Source organism: Hippocampus bargibanti, linkage group LG07 (genome assembly GCF_051943395.1).
Source record: "Hippocampus bargibanti isolate YZ-2025 linkage group LG07, ASM5194339v1, whole genome shotgun sequence".
Lineage (NCBI taxonomy): Eukaryota > Metazoa > Chordata > Actinopteri > Syngnathiformes > Syngnathidae > Hippocampus > Hippocampus bargibanti.
Window position 1 is genome coordinate 25,657,889 of NC_142740.1, and position 18,007 is coordinate 25,675,895.

Sequence of the window (18,007 nt, forward strand, 5' to 3'; positions counted from 1 at the left end):
GTTTTACTTGAATTACTCAAATCAGGTAAATATCGTTTTGCAACGTCTTCTTAACTTCTTTTGAAAACACATTTGTCATGTCTTTTTTATATATATTTTTTCGTTTGATTTTTTTCTCTCCTTGACTTCTGTTTGCATCCGGAGGGAAATGAACCTGCGACAACTTCAAGTTCAAGTTCATTTCCTGTCTGGTCATGAGATGCTTTTATTGTGAAAACGCTTCCTGGAAGTCGACAGCTCCCATTTCTGTGGATGACAGGTAGAACTAATATTGGAGAATGAGGGAGAGAGAGAGGGTCTCTCAGCATACTCAAAGTGCTTCCAGCGCGTCTTCCACTCTCAGCAGGCTCCACGCCGGGTGGACGGCAGGATGCAGCGGATATGTTCCCGAGGGGCTTTCCTCACCCTGTGCTTGACACCTGCCGTGAGTAGATTTGAAACGTATTTCTTTTTCAATGGGATTTTCTGCAGAAAATTGCAATCTCGTGCGATAAATTAAAGTTGAGTTCATTTCTTTTTATAAGTATATTCTCATCTTATTGACATAAGTCGTAATCAGAGGCTGTCTAACAGAGCTGTTTTTAATGTAAATGAAAGTTAAATGCTGTTTGACAGTCGTTTTTACCCTTATTTCTAAGCTTAATGAGATTTATTTTGAAATGTGGAAAAAAAAAAACAAAGGATGCAGGTAAGTGCTTTGTCGTATGTGGGTAACAGGGTGATTCAAGTTAATGGTTCAAAAAAATACTCATTTTTCTCAAGAAATTGGTTTTTTAAAAATTAAATTTGATCATGCAGTGTTACTTGCGGTTCTAATAGTTGGAGTCTTATCATTAGTATTTTATTTTAGCCAAAACTGGGCTTTTGACATAGCGGAAGGAATTATGAACAGTTCCAAAACCTTTGGACTTCTGTTCATAAAATAAATATCTGTCAGAAAACACAGAATCCAACCTATGAAATTAATTTGAGATTTATCATGCAGGGGCAGTTTTATATAATATCTGCTTGCGCTTGGTTCATTCTGAGCACAGTCGCATCACCGTTTAGAAGGTGGTGTCCACATCATCCCAAGTTATTTTTTAAATATGTCATTATTGATGATGATTGACAATTTTGAATTGTCACCCATGTAAGCGTGGCCTATGATTCTGTTATTTATATTCCGAATGACTTAAAAATAATGAACATTTTATTTCTAAGCGCCTTTCAAAACTCTCAAGGACCAAAAAACTAGAGCGAAACAACAAACGCGACGCAATGACATTTCTTTCACTTGCCATTTCCTTCCTAGCAGGCTGAATTTGTTTGGGGCAAATCAAGTGCGGAGCCGGCCACAAGACGGCATACTCCAACTATACACTTGCATGCGTGTCCACACGCACTGCCGCTCACGTCTTTAAATCCGCAGCTGTTATTAGGTAGCCCTCACCACTCCACGCACACTTCTCCAAATTTCCATAACCAAATAAAATTCCGAGATGCGGACAATTGATCAGTTTGGTGATCAACGTCGCCGGGGCGAGAATTCACAGTCTCGCCACTCGTCACAATGTCCCACTTCAATCTGTTCTCATTTACCGCGCAGACCTGTGGCGAATAATAATCATCCGAGAACCACTCACCTAAGTACGCTCAGACCGAAACAAACACACATGCACCAGAAAAAAAAGCCACCATGAAAAATGACCAGTTGCTTTGGTCGTTCATTTTGATAGAAAATTTGCCCTTCGACCCCGTCGGCCACCCCTTTCCCTTTCCAGCCAAGCAGACAGGATGATAATGGGGAGTATTTGGTTGTACATTGAGAATTAGCAATGAGACAGACTATTTTGGTGGGTGAAGGGGTCGAATGGACAGACAGAGAGAGGTTGGGGGTGCAGGTCGGGCGGGAGAGAGAGACTGAGAGAGAGCGGGAGTGAGACAGATTGAGAGAGCGAGGGAGATAGAGACAGAGCAAGAGAGAGAGGGAGATTGGGAGAGGGAGAGAGAGTGACTGAGAGAGCAAGAGAGAGAGATTGGGAGAGAAAGAGAGACAGTGGGGGGGGGGATTGGGAGAGAGAGACTATGAGAGCAAGAGAGGGATTGAGTGAGAGAGGGAGAAAGAGACTGAGAGGGAAAGATTTAGAGAGTGAGAGAGAGAGAGATTGAGATTGTAAGAGTGAGTGAGAAAGAGAGAGTGAGAGATTGAGGGGGAGAGAGTGAGGTTGAGAGAGGGAGAGAGAGTGACAGAGAGCGAGTGAGAGAGAGAGAGAGAGAGATTTACCGAGCGAAAGAGATAGATTTAGATCGAGAGAACAACAGAGAGAGATTGTGAGAGATTGAGGGAGTAAGAGTGAGAGAAAGACAGAGAGAGAGAGTGGGGGGAGGGCTAGAATGAGAGAGAGAGAGATTGAGTGAGAGAAAGACTAAGAGAGAGAGAGAGCGATTGAGAAAGCCAGAGAGTGAGAGAGAGATTTATCCAGCTGATTTTGCACAAGAGCCAGTCGGGAAGAGTTTCACAATGTCCAATTACGAAACTTTTCCAGCACACTGCAATGCCCCCATTTTTTATTTCCATTTGCTCATTTTCGGGTGATCTTGGCATCCTTCAAAAACAAACTTATTGTCGTGGTTTGATCGCACCGTTAGCAAATTTGAGCCATTATCATCACCAGCGTTTGCATTAATGTCGCCCCTCGAAGGTTTGTGAGATTTTGTTGATTTTTGAGTTATGTCACAAACAAGCCTACCGAAAAGCATAGCTGCTGTCACGCGTTGTTTACAGTGCCTGAATTCCGGCGGCGCTGCAATTACGTATTGTCGGAAAAAGACGCAATGACGTGACCCCAATCATATAACCTCTTACTGGGTTGTTAGCGGATAATGGGCTATGTGCTAACATTTTATGAGCGAACCTACGTTGAGTGGGGGTTTTGTGCCATTGTCTTTCACTCATGGGCACTGTGTCTGTAAAGACCCAGTGCAAAAACTTCTGCCTTCACGGTAGATCTGGTAGAACTACAGACACTCCCCAACTTACGAACGACATACATTCCAAACGGTTGTTCGTAAGGTGAATTTGTTCATAAGTTGCTTTAGTGCTATATTTTGTCTGGAATGTATATTTAAAGGACAATCGACGCCTCCGTTATGTCCATAATTTGTAAAATCACTTCAAATAACTTCTACTGAGTGTATTTTACAAAGATTCCACGGCATATATCTATAGCTTACATTTTAAGAATCGCGCTGAATATTTAGGAAGTCTTGTTTTCGAGTTGATGACGATGCCTGACGTGACGTCACGTCTGGAACGCCCCTGACCGAGAAAGTGACACACAATGCCTTTTGGGTACTTTGTTTGGTCTGAAAACTTCGTGTTGATGGCGAAATTAGAAGGAAAACACATAACGCGATGGTGAATCGTTGTGTGTTGCACCAAGACTACTATTTGATACTAGTTGATACAAATTCCCAGCAGACAAATCAGCCAATTTCCAACAGAGCTTGGGCGCCATCTTGTGCATTTTATGGGATGCTAAATTGGAGTCCAGACGCCTCAAAATGATCCGAAAGGACTTCTTTAATCGATTGCAAACGTTTATGCTTTTCTCTGTAGAACTATTTGAATCATATTCATAACTGTAACAAGAAAGCATCTTCTCCGAATCTGAAGCCATTGTTTTTATCTTGGCGTGACGTCACGAACAAGGGGGCGGGACCTTCTTACACTCGCCATCCCGAGGTCATTATGAAGTAGTTTTGGGACATTTTAACTCATTTTTATTGGTGTTTTGCATTTGACTAAAAATACCAGCCTGCGTGTTTTGGGTATTTTCGATGCTATAAAACGTTTTTCTGGTGTCAGTTAGGAAACAAAAAAATGGTGTCGGTTGTCCTTTAAGGCTTGTATAAGTAACCTGTATGGGCTTGTACTGAAAAATAAACATTTAATAAAATATATGCTCAATAAGGAGAGAATACTACATATGTTACTCCAAAAATGTTCGTATGTACCGTTGTTCGTAACTTGAATGTTTGTAAGTAGGGGAGCGTCTGTAAATTCTTCTCAGCAAATGATAGTTGAGTAGGTTTTATACAAGATCGGTCCTAACGATTTAGTTAATATTCTACAGTATGGTGGGGAAGAAGTGCAAGTGTGTGTGGGGGTGGGGGGGGGGTGGCTACCTCTGCCACAGCATCACATCAGCATGATTTATCTCCTATACTTAAAATAAAAGTAGCATTCCCATATTCATCATTTCAATCAAAACGTCAACAATGGTGAACTTTAAATGTCACAAAGCCATTCACAAAAATCAATGCTTTCAAATGTAGGGAGTAAAACTAAAAAGTCTTTCGAAATAAAACAAAAGTAAATAAACATCTACTGAAGTAGCATAACGGTCACGTCCCACTGCAGTTTTTTTCCACTCATTCATCCCTTTTCTGACTTTGAAAAGAAACGGATTTTAATTATGCCTCATAACCCAAGCTAACTGTGCTAATTTAAAAGTGAGCATGACATTAGAAGCAGCAATTTACTCAACCTGCTACTCTCCTCGCAGATGGAATTGCAAGTGTTGCCAGACACGGCTCACCTATTTTTCCCAGTAAATGTTCTTTGCCGTCAAGAAAATATTGTGCGCAACTTTAATCTTCCCTGTTTTGGATTTTCTTTTGTTTCTTTCTTAAGCTCCTTGTGGTGCGCAAAACAATTGGAGGATCACATGCTAAGGGACATAAATGGGAAGCCATCGTCTGGTGCGTTTCAAGGCGAAGCGCCTGCATGATAAATACGTGTTTGACCTTTCCTAATTACTTAACATAATGCTAAAAGTGACCACCATGCCTCAATGAGGATGTGATGATTAATCACATTTATCGATTAGTTCAACATTATTGTCAAGATATGCAATTCATTTTTATTTTCTTTGATTTATTTTTAGTTTTAACTTCTGTCATTTAAAGGACAACCGACACCTTTTTTTGTTTCCTAACTGACATCAGAAAAACGTTTTATAGCATCTAAAATACCCAAAACATGCAGGCTGATATTTTTAGTCAAATGCAAAACACCAATAAAAACGAGTTAGTATCCCAAAACTACTTCAAAATGACCTCAGAGATGCAGTTTCAGAAGGTCCCGCCCCCTTGTTCGTAACGTCACGCCAGGACGTCTTGCCTTGTTCTAGAATCAAAACAACGGCTTCAGGTTCGGAGAAGATGCTTTCTTGTTACTCATCCAGTGATGAATATGATTCAAAGAGTTCTGAAGAGGAAAGCATAAATGTTTGCAATTGATTAAAGAAGTCCTTCCATATCAATTCGAGCCGTTAGGACTCCAATGTAGCGTCCCAGAAAATGCACAAGATGGCGCTCAAGATGCGTTGGAAATGGGCTGATTTGTTTTCTGGGAATGTGTGTCAACTAGTATCAACTAGTAGTCTTGGTGCAACACACAACGATTCACCATCGCGTTATTTATGTTTTTTTCTTCAAACTTCGCCATCAACACGGATCAACATGAAATTTTCAGACCAAACAAAGTACCCAAAATGCGTTGTGTGTCAGGCATCGTCATCAACTCAAAAACAAGACTTCCTGAAAATTTAGCGCGAGTCTTAAAACGTAAAATATAGCTATATGCGGTGTAATCTTTGTAAAATACGCTCAGTAGAAGTCATTTGAAGTGATTTTACAAATTATGGACATAACTTGTCCGGAGTCGTCGGTTGTCCTTTAAAGTGCTTCAATCAACTGACAGGCAGCGTTTCTACTAACCACGTAGCTGCTAACAGACAAACCCAACAAAAGAAAAAAGCACAGTCAGAACATCTGCTTAGCTATTTAATTTTCAAAACAGGATCTTTCTACTCTAAGTCCTTGAATTAAACTGACACTATGAGCGTATTCAGTCTGTTTATGGTCTGAAAAACAAGCCAGTCACAGAGTCAGTCGTCCGAAACCTTCCCAGAGTTGCGCTCCTCATTTGTACATTAGGTGCTGTGATTTAACCACTTGTTGTAAAAATTTGGATTCACGCAATAGCCGTAAGTATTTTGCAGAGGTCACCTTGTTGTTACGTGTACAACTTTATAATATATGACCACAGCCTGAGGAAGGGAAACACTTGAAGAGGAGAGCTGTTACAGCAAGGGTGTCAGTCATTTTTTGCCGCGGGCCACATTGTAGTTATGGTTTCCTCTCGAAGGCCGTTATGAATTTGGAGAACCCATTAGAATGTTTAAATCCCTTCAAATATTACATATAGAGCACACAGCAAATTAATGAATAACTTGTTTTCAAATCTGAAGTCAAGAATAATTTTACTTTTTTTTTTATTGTGGTTGACATCCAAAAATATGAAATTTTGGCTCAGATTTTAGCAATCATCCTGGAATTTAACAAGTTTGATTTGCTTTCGCGGGCCGAAAAAAATGATGTGGCGGGCCGGATTTGACCCGCGGGCCTTGACTTTGACACCTGTGTTTTTCAGCATGATGGTCCATACATTGCTGAATGTTTAAAATGTTAATTTTATGGAGCTTCATGTTCACAATATGTATTCTAGTCTTGATATACAGTAAAGTCTCATTATATCGATATCGGATATATCGATAGTCCCGGTTATATCGATACTATTTCTATGCACGCACGGAGAAAATTACATGCAAACAGGGTCGGATATATCGATAGTCCCGGTTATATCGATATTTTTTCGGACTCCCTTGAATATCGATATAACGAGACTTTACTGTATTTATTTCTCAGAATGAAAACAAAAGAGGTTACTGTTTTCAAAAAACATAGCTAGCTAGTTACCAGCTAACGTCAACGGACATCGAGCTAGTTACGTTTTTGGAAAACAAAACGAGTTACTGTTTTCAAAAAACGTAACTAGCTTGTTAGCGGCTAACATCAGGCGCTAATTCGCTAGCTACATTTTTTTTAAAAACAAAGAGTTAGTTAAAAAAAATATAGCTAGCTAGTAAGGGGCTAACGTCAGCCGCTAACTAGCTGGCTAATTTTTTTTTCAAACAGTAACTCCTTTTGGTTTCAAAAAACGTAGCTAGCTCGTTTGTGGCTAACGGCAGCTGCTAACTAGCTAGCTACGTTTTTTGAAATCAAAAGGAGTTACTGTTTGAAAAAACCGTATAACAATATCAACCTATTTTGTGACAGATGGTGTCATTATTTATGCAACACATGAATTGTGGTGGGAGGTTACTGTTTTCAAAAAAACATAGCTAGCTAGTTAGCAGATAACGTCAATGGACATCGAGCTTGTTACGTTTTTTTTAAAAACAAAGCGAGATTGTTTTCAAAAAACCTAGCTAGCTAGTTAGCGGCTAACGTCAGGTGCTAATTCGCTAGCTACATTTTTTTTAAAACAAAGAGTTAGTTAAAAAAAATATAGCTAGCTAGTAAAGGGCTAACGTCAGCCGCTAACTAGCTGGCTAAATTTTTTTTCAAACAGTAACTCCTTTTGGTTTCAAAAAACGTAGCTAGCTCGTTAGTGGCTAACGGCAGCTGCTAACTAGCTAGCTACGTTTTTTGAAATCAAAAGGAGTTACTGTTTGAAAAAACCGTATAACAATATCAACCTATTTTGTGACAGATGGTGTCATTATTTATGCAACACATGAATTGTGGTGGGAGGTTACTGTTTTCAAAAAAACATAGCTAGCTAGTTAGCAGCTAACGTCAATGGACATCGAGCTTGTTACGTTTTTTTTAAAAACAAAACGAGATTGTTTTCAAAAAACCTAGCTAGCTAGTTAGCGGCTAACGTCAGGTGCTAATTCGCTAGCTACATTTTTTTAAAAACAAAGAGTTAGTTAAAAAAAATATAGCTAGCTAGTAAAGGGCTAACGTCAGCCGCTAACTAGCTGGCTAAATTTTTTTTCAAACAGTAACTCCTTTTGGTTTCAAAAAACGTAGCTAGCTCGTTAGTGGCTAACGGCAGCTGCTAACTAGCTAGCTACGTTTTTTGAAATCAAAAGGAGTTACTGTTTGAAAAAACCGTATAACAATATCAATCTATTTTGTGACAGATGGTGTCATTATTTATGCAACACATGAATTGTGGTGGGAGGTTACTGTTTTCAAAAAACATAGCGAGCTAGTTAGCAGCTAGCGTCAATGGACATCGAGCTAGTTACGTTTTTTTAAAAACAAAACGAGATTGTTTTCAAAAAACCTAGCTAGCTAGTTAGCGGCTAACGTCAGGTGCTAATTCGCTAGCTCCGTTTTTTTGAAAACAAAGAGTTATGGATTTTGAAAAAACATAGCTAGCTAGTAAGGGGCTAATATCACCCGCTAACTAGCTAGCTACATTTTTTGAAACTAGTAACCCGTTTTGTTTTCAAAAAAAAGTAACAAGCTAGTTAGTGGCTAACGTCAGTTGCTAACTAGCTAGCTACATTTTGGGAAATCAAAAGGAGTTACTGTTTTCAAAAAACGTAGCTAGCTAGTTGGCAGCTAACGTCAGCTGCTAACTAGCTAGCTTTGTTTTTTTAAATCAAAAGGAGTTACTGTTTGGAGAAAAAAAAACGAAAACAACATCAATCTATTGTGTCATTATTGTCCAATAAAATAAACATGTTTTAAGGTTTATGTTTACAATGGCACTTTATGCAACACATGAATTGTGATGGAGAATATACAAAGCCTCTAAATAATTAGATGATTGTTTAATTTGCATCTCTCCGCTAGTAAATAGTGAACAAATGTTAAACATGCTCTTCGTCCATCTTTTCCCTGGCTCACCAACAAGGCTTTCTAATTTGTCACCTAGTGAGAAAAATGTACCGCTGTCATCAAATACTGTACAATAGAGATGGTGAGTGTTGATTTGGCGCCACGGCGTTTGCGATCAGTGCCAGGTGGCATCTCCGGTGGTTCCGACTTTGATGAAGTGAAAATTTGCCGCAAGCCAAAACAATCTTGGCCCTCTTTGGGGACAAACACCTTTTAATGAATTAAGCAAATGGTTGTAAGTCACATTTGGGCACGATCGGAATATGTCTGTCGTCTTCACCCTCTCAAGTTTCACATATTTCCCAAGTTTCTGTGGCAAGATTCAAATGAATCAAATCTAGTCAAGTATTCTCTTGCCGTTAAACAACAAATGAAAAGCTGTCCTCAGAATGCACCTTTTCAAAGAATATGCTTCACGTATAAAAGGTCCCGCCTCCTAAAATTAATGACCTCGAGTAAATTATTGTTTGTGTGTGTGTGTGTGTGCGTGTGTGTGTGTTTGTGTGAAAATCTGTCACCTAAGTGACCCAGGTCAGATTTGAGCAAATTGGTATTAGCCATGGCGGGTCGGTGGGTCAGTGGTTAGCATGTCGACCCCTGTTCAATTCCAGCTCGGGCCTGATTATGAGGTTTATGATGTAATCCCCCGTCCCTACGTGGCTTTTGTCGGGGTAATCCAGCTTCCTCCCGGCTTCCAAAAACATGCATGGCATGGTTGATTGAATACAGTGATACCTCGGTTTAGGAACCCCTTGGCTTACGAACTTTTCTGTTTACGAACGTTAAATTTATGAATATTTGAACTTGGCACACAAACTATTTTTCGGGATACACACGGAGCTGCCACAATGAGTGATGTGTCGTTCGCGAACAAGCCCGTTCTCCTAATAGAAAATGGCAGTTGGCTTGTTTTGATCCTCTATTCCCTGACCCCAGTCGTCGGTTAAAGCCACGTGATTGGTCAAGAACGCAGCAGTGAGGGGAGGTGATTTAAACATTAAAGAGACAGGCAGACGACAGTGAGAGTTTCAACTTTGATAGTTCAAAGGCAGAGTGTAGACTGAAAGGTTAAAATTCCCATCAATCAGGCTCCACAAATAACGCGCACTCGCAATCAGTTCAATTTGAAATGAAAAGACAAGCAACGAAACCAGTTATTAATGATGTTTCTAGTGTGTCTGCTTGCATCCGTTGCTGTTGCGATATCACAACTTCCAAGATGTACACAACCCAGAGCTCCTTGAGACACTTTATGCAAAAAGCTATCCATTCCATCAAGCCATCAACGACCATCACAAAGGTAAATAAAATGCCTTTATTATACTGTACAGTTTATTTCTTTAATTATAATACCATAGCACATTTATTATACATAAAATAAGATATATTTTGTGTAGTTTTAAGGCTGAGAAAATGAGAAAGTGGAAAATTATGTTTTATGGGGACCTGTAAACGGATTATTCTCATTTTAATGGTTTCCGATGGGGAATGAATTTTTGGGATACACACTTTTCACCTGACACACTGTCTGGGAACCAATTAAGTTCATAAACCAAGGTATCACTGTACTCTAACTTGTCCTCTTTACCCTCCAAAACAGCTGGGATAGGCTTCCTGCACCCCTTAGGAGGAAAAGAACCTGAAAATGGATATATGAATGAAAGTGAGCCAACTTTGGGTAAAAGTAGCCTAATCTGTTTGAAATCCACAGTAACCCAGTGAGTAGGCTCGGGAAAAAAACAGTATTTTTTTATGGTGTACTCTGCTGAAAAAATCCCACCAATGGCAACAGGTGAATATCACTTGAATACAGGTGAATTTCGCATGTCCCTCACACATCGCCTAAAAAGCCGCTGATTCCCTTTATCATATCTTTAGGCGCTAACGAGCCTCCACCCCGAATGCGAGTTCATCTTCCAGCTGGAGAAAGACGAGCTCCGCTGCCTGCGTTCCATCGCCGAGCAAGGAAACGCTAGCGCGCAAGGTGCGTTTTTCTCATTTCAAACAACGGAGTATAAAGCGCAGCCCCAATGAATGATGTATTTAATCCATATACTATAAGGCGCACCGGACTACAAAGTGCCCCTTTAATGAATGAAAAACGTTTTTCAAATATAATATATAAAGAAAAGTTTTCAAAATATAAGGCACTTCACATTATAAGGCACTACAGTAGACGTCTTGGTGTGACATCACAAACAAGGGGGCGGGACCTTCTGAAACTCCGCATCTCCAAGGTCAGTAGTTTTGGGACACTCTAAGTCACAGGTGTCAAAGTCAAGGCCCGCGGGCCAAATCCGGCCCGCCGCATCATTTTTTTTTCGGCCCGCGAAAGCAAATCAAACTTGTTAAATTCCATGATGATTGCTAAAATCTGAGCCAAAATTTCATATTTTTGGATGTCAACCACAATAAAAGTCATTATTCTTGACTTCAGATTTGAAAACGAGTTATTCATTAATTTGCTGTGTGCTCTATATGTAATATTTGAAGGGATTTAAACATTCTAATGGGTTCCCCAAATTCATAACGGCCCTCGAGAGGAAACCATAACTACAATGTGGCCCGCGGCAAAAAATGACTTTGACACTTCTGCTCTAAGTCATTTTTATTGGTGTTTTGCATTTGACTAAAACTATCAGCCTGCGTGTTTTGGGTATTTTAGATGCTATAAAATGTTTTTTTTTCTGAAGTAAAAAAAATGGTGTCGGTTGTCCTTTCATCGTTCTACAATAAGGGAAATTTGCCTATATAACTGCATACAATGTTATATATGATTATTATTTTATGATTGTTGTTATGAGAATCTGATGTCCTCAAGAAGAAAAAACAAGAGCCGATTTTGAAGTCAGCACAAAAAAACTCATCTACAAAAGTCGCCGTGCGTTGTGGATTGAAAATAAAAAAAGGTTAAAATATATTGACCGTTGATATTGGAAACACGGAAACAAGTTGGCGATGAACTAAATAGCCAATCGAAATCTGAAAAGTGTACAGATTTGTATTTATTTATTTTCTAGATAAGTGAAACATAAACTTCGCTGAGTGAGTTTTTTTTTTCTTCAATAACTATTGCTATACAAGCAATTAAAGTCACTTTTGAATATTTTTTTTTTTTTTTTTTTTTGCATAATGTGTCCCTTTGATTGGCTAATTTGAAATGCTGTTTCATTTGCAATGTTGTCTAGCATTTACACCCCCCTCGGCTATGTTCTCCAAATCTTTCCGAAACAAATTATATTTGCCCTTTCCACAAAAATAATTACGGATACAGGTAGGGTACCAACCACTTCACTTGGCAATTTACCGGATAAAATGTGATGTGTTGTTGAATTCCACTACCATATTTCCTTATGAATCAAACTGGCCAGCACAAATCAAGCCCCCATTTTTCAATTTATTTATTTATTTATTTATTGTATTTTTTAATTGTATTTATTTATTTATTTATTTAAACATGATCAATATACTTTTTTTGTATAGCATGCTGTCTGGTTCCTTGCATCTGCTTACCATATTTTCCGGTGTATAAGGTGCACCCAAAAGCCTTATACGCAGGTGTGCCTTATATGTGAAGTAATATTGATTATCATCATTATTATTATTATTATTATTATTATATTTTTATATTATAATTATATTATTTATATTATATTATTTATAACAACCTCACTTTAACAAAAATATTTGGTCAACGATAGAAACCCCCTCCCACGCCCACTATTTAACCATTTTCCCCTAACATATAGCATATTTTTTGTCATCAATTTCAGAATATTCACAACATGCTATTTTTTAATGCTATTTTTTTCCCACCCCCTTCACTCCCCAGGTTGTCGAGCATTCTGGGACGCCGTGGTGTGTTGGCCTCACGCTGCGGTCGGGGAAACAGTTCACAACGCTTGTCCTGCCGTGTTTTCCCTCTTCGGAAACAATACAGGTGATTTTTTTTTTTTTCACCGCAAAATCATTTACAGTACAGAAATGTCATGCGTTAGTCTATCATGAGGGTTGTTTACAGTGTGTGTTTATTTATTCATGCAGTGCATTCTTATTACAAAGGAATGATTCATGTGGATTAATGCTGGGGGGTGTGGGGGTCAGATCTCGGTTAATGATCCGCTATGGGAGGGGAAAGCGACGCTTTCGAAAAGTCCGTGATCTCGAGTGTTATGAAAAATCTGTTCTCAACGACAATGTAATGTTGTGTCGCATGGGGCGAGCAAAGTAGAGCGTTTATATCACTTGATCATCGCCTGATGCTCAGTGGGAGAGCCGGTAATTATATTCACGGCGGCAATTAGCATCTCGTTGGCTTATTAGCGCCGTAATCACCCAGCCCCTTCTGAGTCATTTGGATAAATAACGTCAAAATGATAGACATATCCAATCGGTTTTGGATAAGGACGGTGATGCTGCAAAAATGAGATAAAGTGATACCTCGGTTTACGAACCCCTTGGCTTATGAACTTTTCGGTTTACGAACGTTAAATTTATGAAAATTTTACCTTGGCATACAAACTTTTTTTCAGGATACACACGGAGCGCCACAATGAGTAATGTGTCGTTCGCGAACAAGCAGGTTCTCGTAACAACAAAATGGCAGCCGACTGTTTTTGTCCTCTATTCCCCGCCCCCAGTCTTCGGTTAAAGCCATGTGATTGGTCAAGAACGCAGCAGTGAGGGGGGGGGGTTACAGACAATGAGAGAGTGCTCTACAGACAACCCGCACAAGCCATCTGTACACTTGATGCAAAAAAGATATCAACCCAGCTAAGCAGAACACAATTGATGAGGAACATGGTAAAATTATCGAAGAGAAAGCACCTACAAGGGATCATTCCTCAAGATGGTGAAAGAAGAAGGCTACGTTCCTCATCAAGTGTTTAATGCTGATGAAAGCGGCCACTGCATTCCATCAAGCCATCAACGACCATCACCAAGGTAAATAAAATGACTTAATTATATAGTACAGTTTATGTCTTTAATTATAATACCATATCACATTTATTATACATAAAATAAGGTATATGTTGTGTAGTTTTAAGGCTTATTAGAGACAATTAGAAAGTAGAAAATTATGTTTTATGGGGACCTGGGAACGGATTATTCTCATTTTAATGGTTTCCTATGGGAAATACATTTTTGGGAACCACACTTTTCACCGTACACACTTTGTCTGGGAACCAATTAAGTTCGTCAGCCAAGGTATCACTGTATATATATTTTTTGATCCACTAGGTCCCGATTTTTTGTTTTATTTTTCACAAACTAAAACTCTTTGACCACTAACATTTGATATTCATGTTTTGGGAAGAGAGTCAAATTCAGCTCCTCTCGACTGTGACGCAAATACGCCTCTACAATTCCATTTTCTTCCTAAATTGAGTATGAATGATTTAAATGGCCTCAACAGGTGAACATTTTTTTTAATGACATCTTTACCCTTTTAGGAGCTGTTTTTTCAAAGACATTTCACATCCATAAATTTGGATTCCTTATTTAATGACACGTCCCAATTTAATCAGAATTAAAGCAATTCAGTCAATTGACTGGCCATGACGCAGCTTTGCAGATTTTTTTTGTTATTGCGATTATTCATCTCCCCGTGTGAGAGCTAATCTAATTAATCTTTTCCTCTTTTACATAAGGACAAGTGAGCCGGAATTGCACCGATGGAGGTTGGTCCAGGCCATTCCCGCCTTACCACGTTGCCTGCAGTGTGGATGATGACATTCCAGAGGTGAGAAGCATGAGAAGATGATCACAAAATTGCTTGTTCACTGGCAAAGTAAACATAAAACAAAGGTATCACATTAAGTATTTAAAGGACAACCGACGTCACTTTTTTGTTTCTTAACTGACATCAGAAAAACGTTTTATAGCGTCTAATATACCCAAAACACGCAGTATGATATTTTTATTCAAATGCAAAACACCAATAAAAATAACTTAAAGTGTCCAAAATCTGCCATAAAATGAGCTGCGAATTGGGCATTTTCCGAAAGTCCCGCCCCCAGTTCGTGACGTCACGCCAATACGTCTTGCATTGCTGGAGAATCAAAACAATGGCTTCAGATTCGGAGAATATGCTTTCTTGTTACACATCCAGTTATGAATATGATTCAAATAGTTCTGAAGAGGAAAGCATACATGTTTGGATTGGATTGGATTGGATATGCCTTTATTAGTCTCACAGTGGAGAAATTTACATTTCACAGCAGCAAAGTGATCAAAGGAATGAAAGTAGAAAAACGAAATACATGAGCTGCTGGAAAGGCAGCCACTCTCGCGGCGCCATCTTGAAGTCAAAAGAACAAAAAAAAAAAGAATTTATTCCGTGTCATTTTGAGGCAAATGGCCACCGCTGTTGTGAGGAATGAATCAATCCATTTCCACAGGCTGATAAATTCCTTCCATGGAGCTTGGACGCCCTCTTCTGGCGGCTTTTGGGTGCAACGCAAGGTTTTCAAACCAAACATGTACAGCAAAATACATTGACGGGATGGAAGGACCACTACAATGCGTCTTTTTTACGGTCAGGGGGGCGGTCCTTTCGTGACGTCACGTACGGACTCGTCACCAACTCAAAACAAGACTTCCTGAATGTTCAGCGCGAGTCTTAAAACGTAAAATATAGCTATATGCGGTGGAATCTTATTAAAATACGCTGAAGGCATTTTACAAATTATGGACACAACTTGTCCGGAGACGTCGGTTGTCCTTTAAGGAGCAACAAATAGCAGCCATCTACAAGACATCCGTGAGCCTAATGTGCAAAATACCAAAAAGCAAAGCTGGAAGTGAATCGCTTGTCATCCGTCAGATAATAGGTGAAATTACCTTGTTTATAATGATAGAAAAACAAGACAAATAAGTGAGAGATAATTATGCGGGAACTACTTTAGGTGCCACACAGTGCATTTTGTCAAGGTAATAAAAACCCACCTGATATCCGAATGGTTGCGAGGTCTGATTTTACGGCACTTCATATTTTTTTTTTCACTTGTAGTGAATTCATCACGCTGTCTTTCGGCGCCATCTTAAAATTCAAATATGCAAGTGGATCGTGGCATGGCCATATGGTCTAATCTCTCAACAAAGAAGGTTCTTCTTTTGTATCCAGACAGAGCAGACCTACTATGCCACAGTGAAATTGATCTACACCGTCGGCTACAGCATCTCTCTGTTGGTGTTGACCGCCGCCGTGGTCATCTTGCTCTTTTTCAGGTTGGCACACATTTTAATTTTAAAAATGTTTCCATTTTTGTTTTATTGAGTGGATTGAATGGAATTGTAGTAGACAGTGATTACTCACCTTACGAACTTAATTGGTTCCCAGAAAGTGTGTGTAATGCCAAAAGTGTGTCTTCCAAACATTAATTTCCCATAAGAAACCATTAAAAATGAGAATAATGCATTTCCAGGTCCCCATAAAACATAAATTTCTACTAAATAAGCCTTAAAACTACACAAAATATACCTTATTTTAGACGTCACGCCAGGACATCTTGCCTTGCTCTAGAATCAAAACAATGGCTTCAGATTCAGAGAAGATGATTTCTTGTTACTCATCCAGTTATGAATATGATTCAAATAGTTCTGAAGAGGAAAGCATACATGTTTGCAATCAATTAAAGAAGTCCTTCCATGTTATATTTTGAGACGTCTGGACTCCAATGCAGCGTCCCAAAAAATGCACAAGATGGCGCCCAAGCTCCATTGGAAATGGGCTGATTTGTCTGCTGGGAATTTGTGTCAACTAGTATCAAATAATAGTCTTGGTGCTACACATAACGATTCACCATCGGATTATTTATGTTTTTTCCTTCTAATTTCGCCATCAACACGATGTTTTCAGAACAAACAAAGTACCCAAAATGCATTGCGTGTCGCTCTCTCGGTCAGGGGCGTTCGTGACGTGACGTCACGTCAGGCATCGTCATCAACTCGAAAACAAGACTTCCTGAATATCCAGCGCGAGTCTTAAAATGTAAAATATAGCTGTATGCCGTGGAATCTTTATAAAATATGCTCAGTCGAAGTCATTTGAAGTGATTTTATAAATGATGGACACAACTTGTCCAGAGGCGTCGGTTGTCCTTTAAAATTTCACCCATAAATATTTCCTCCTTCAACAGAAGGCTCCGTTGCGCCCGGAATTTTATCCACATTCAACTCTTCCTCACGTTCATCCTGAAAGCCGCGGCGGTATTCATCAAGGACGCCACCCTGTTCTCCAGCGACGACACCAACCACTGTACCCTCTCCACCGTAAGACAAGAGGCCATCGACTTGAAGAGCCTGTTCCCTCTTGTGCTCAAACATAGCTCATTGAAACAAACTCCTCCCCCTTTGTTGTGTTCCCAAAGTTTGCCTGCAAGGCCGCCGTGGTCTTTTGTCACTATTGCGTCATGGCCAATTTCTTTTGGCTCCTGGTGGAGGCGCTCTACCTCACTTTCCTGCTGCTCTCCTCCTTGTACCGCCGGCGCCAGTGTCTCTGGGGCTTCAGTCTGCTGGGATGGGGTGAGATACTTAAATTTACTTGGACTCTGTGGACGGCGGAAAAGCAGTTTAACCCTTTTAGGGACTGCCATTACTACAGTGGGCATCTTATATTATCAGGTAACAGAAAGGGTGTCGGTCATTTTTTGCCACGGCCCACATTGTAGTTACCGTTTCCTCTCAGTGCCTGTTATGTAGCCAGTAGTATGTTTAATCCCCTGCACATATTACATATAGAGCACACAACAAATTAACTCATTCGCTGCCATTCCTGAATTTATTCGGGAATGGAAAAGTGTGACGTGGAGCGCCATTCCCGTATTTGTTTTGGTTTTCCTTGCGGGAGGTGGGTGCCGATAAAGCGCTGGTCAGACCTCTGGCAATATTTATTTCCCTTCTACGAGGGGGCAGAATTTGCCTTTTGTCCATGTTAGCGCTTTGTTACAGCTTCAGCTGTTGTTAAAGCGCCATATAAACAAATATGTATTTTATTGTATTTTGTACAGCTGCCCTCATTTCATGCTCATCTAACTTCAGGCCCATATAACTTAGGACTTAACTCTTTTTTTTTACGATGAAAGAAGACAGTCTAAGCTTTCAAACGCTGTATTGAATGTTTATGTAGTCCTAACGCAATATTCTGTGGGTCCTGCAATTTGAGTGAAAATGACAAAAACCCTGGCACTGGAATGGACACATTTCTTTTAATCGTCTGGCAGTGAAAGTGAATGAATAACGTGTTTTAACATTTGAAGTC

At 39.6% G+C, this 18,007-nt stretch overlaps 1 protein-coding gene across 2 annotated transcripts in view; it reads left to right on the forward strand.

The window, feature by feature from the left end:
- The first annotated feature begins 134 nt into the window (after positions 1 to 134).
- Positions 135 to 18,007, forward strand: part of ghrhrl (growth hormone releasing hormone receptor, like) — a 34,667-nt gene continuing 16,794 nt past the window's right edge. For both annotated transcript variants that reach the window (XM_089000655.1, XM_089000656.1), the window contains exons 1-8: positions 135 to 259; positions 347 to 424; positions 10,624 to 10,729; positions 12,578 to 12,685; positions 14,397 to 14,488; positions 15,872 to 15,975; positions 16,887 to 17,019; positions 17,118 to 17,271. In XM_089000655.1, coding sequence (XP_088856781.1) covers positions 371 to 424; positions 10,624 to 10,729; positions 12,578 to 12,685; positions 14,397 to 14,488; positions 15,872 to 15,975; positions 16,887 to 17,019; positions 17,118 to 17,271 — 751 coding nt within the window. In that variant the 5' untranslated portion in view covers positions 135 to 259; positions 347 to 370. The remainder of the gene's footprint in view (positions 260 to 346; positions 425 to 10,623; positions 10,730 to 12,577; positions 12,686 to 14,396; positions 14,489 to 15,871; positions 15,976 to 16,886; positions 17,020 to 17,117; positions 17,272 to 18,007) is intronic.